This window comes from Rhagoletis pomonella, unplaced genomic scaffold, assembly GCF_013731165.1.
Source record: "Rhagoletis pomonella isolate Grant_MI unplaced genomic scaffold, Rhpom_1.0 Rhpom_scaffold_10163, whole genome shotgun sequence".
Lineage (NCBI taxonomy): Eukaryota > Metazoa > Arthropoda > Insecta > Diptera > Tephritidae > Rhagoletis > Rhagoletis pomonella.
Genome location: NW_023468693.1, coordinates 1 through 1,557, shown reverse-complemented (window position 1 = coordinate 1,557; position 1,557 = coordinate 1). Strand labels below are relative to the sequence as shown.

The 1,557-nt window shown below is 43.7% G+C and overlaps 1 protein-coding gene across 1 annotated transcript; it reads right to left on the bottom strand.

The window, feature by feature from the left end:
* Positions 1 to 446: 446 nt before the first annotated feature.
* LOC118756396 lies at positions 447 to 1,506 on the bottom strand (the record flags this gene model as incomplete). Its single annotated transcript, XM_036491160.1, is given in 1 exon segment — positions 447 to 1,506. A coding segment is annotated over 1 exon segment (928 nt), but the record flags the coding sequence as incomplete, so codon positions are not given.
* Between the last annotated feature and the right edge of the window lie 51 nt (positions 1,507 to 1,557).

The following is a 1,557-nucleotide window of genomic DNA, read 5'->3' as shown; positions in this document are numbered from 1 at the left end:
TGCACTTTGAGCGGAAATTGAGGGAAGTGATGATGCCGATATGAGGCTCGACTGTGCCGGAGTGTTGGATGTCAACGTTTTATGTGCGGAGCTATCTACCGCAGGCGACGATGCGTTTAAATCGAGTGAGGTGGACTGAGAGCTTGCGCTCAAATGCAATAAAGTGTTGTGCTTGGACGAGCATTTTCGACAGCTACCTGCTGTGCAAGACTTCATCAAATGACCTCTGTGTAAACAATTAAGACATAACTGCAGTTTTTTCGCTTCTTTATATCTAAGTGCAGGGGACAAACTGAGAAACTTTGTACACTGCTGTATTAAGTGCTGCTGGGAGTCGCAAAAGGAACAGGTTTTGGTGGACACAACAAATGTTTTTCGATGATTTTTATTGTTTAAAGCAAATTTCTTTCCCACCTGATGGCCTGGTGTTTGCGTTACCAAGGCGACTTCCACACTCTCCAACCGCTGACATCTCTTCTCTAGAAATCTTGCCATTGAATCCCAGGTTGGTATGATGTTAGTTGGTGTTTCTTCTTCCCATTTAGTCTGCGATGATATGTCGAGCTTACTGCAGATGAGGTGGATAAGCATACAGTCGGAAAGCTGTTCTTTCGTTGCCATGGTTTGAAGTGCACGCAAATGTGCGTTGACTTTATCGCTTAATTCACGAAGTTTCGCGACGGCTCCAGGTTCTATCCTTTGAAGCGCAAATATTTCTTTGATATGGGCCTGAAAATTCAAGCGTTTGTTATCAAAACGATGAACTAATAATTCCAAAGCTGTTTTGTAATTTTCGTCTTTTATTTCAAGTGAACGAATTGTGTCTAAGGCCGAAGCTGTCAAGCTGGAACGCAGATGCTGGAATTTCTCAATGTTTGTAAGGTCGGAGTCCTTGTCCACCACGGTGCAAAACATTGAATAGAAGTCAGGCCAGTCGATATATGACCCACTAAATTTAGGGATTTGAAGTACGGGTAGGCGCGATTTTGGCTGAGTTATGATGAAGGACGATGGCTCGTCGAGCGAAAACTGCCGCGCTGTAGACGATTGACGTTTTTCGTTTACTTGCCGTTCATTTTGCTCCTTAACTATGGAAGTTTTGATGTCTGCATATGCACGAAAAAAATCCGAACGGGCGCTACTCTCCAATTCCATGTGGTCAAGCTCTTCAAGCTTCGTTTGGACGCCGTCAAAATTTCTTTCTATACGTTCAACCTGTTCAAGCCACACAGCGAGTGCTGCTGAATCTAGCTCAAGTAGCCTTTCCGGGGCCAGGGTTGTGCGAATATCATCGAGCTGCCTTGTGAGCGCTGCTACCTTGCGCTTGTAAAATGTGGAATTCACACGAGCATCACTGGCTGACGAATCAGGCATTTTAGTAACGAGGTCGATTTAATAACCTTTCGATTTTCGTAATAAAGCGAATCGTAGCGAATTAATGTTTTTGTCTAAATCTAGTAGTTTCGACAAAATAATTTTTCCGTTTACGCGAATCACGTCGGGGTCACCATGGACAATTGGCAAGTCTTTTTGCCAAGAAGCGATCAAATTAAAACA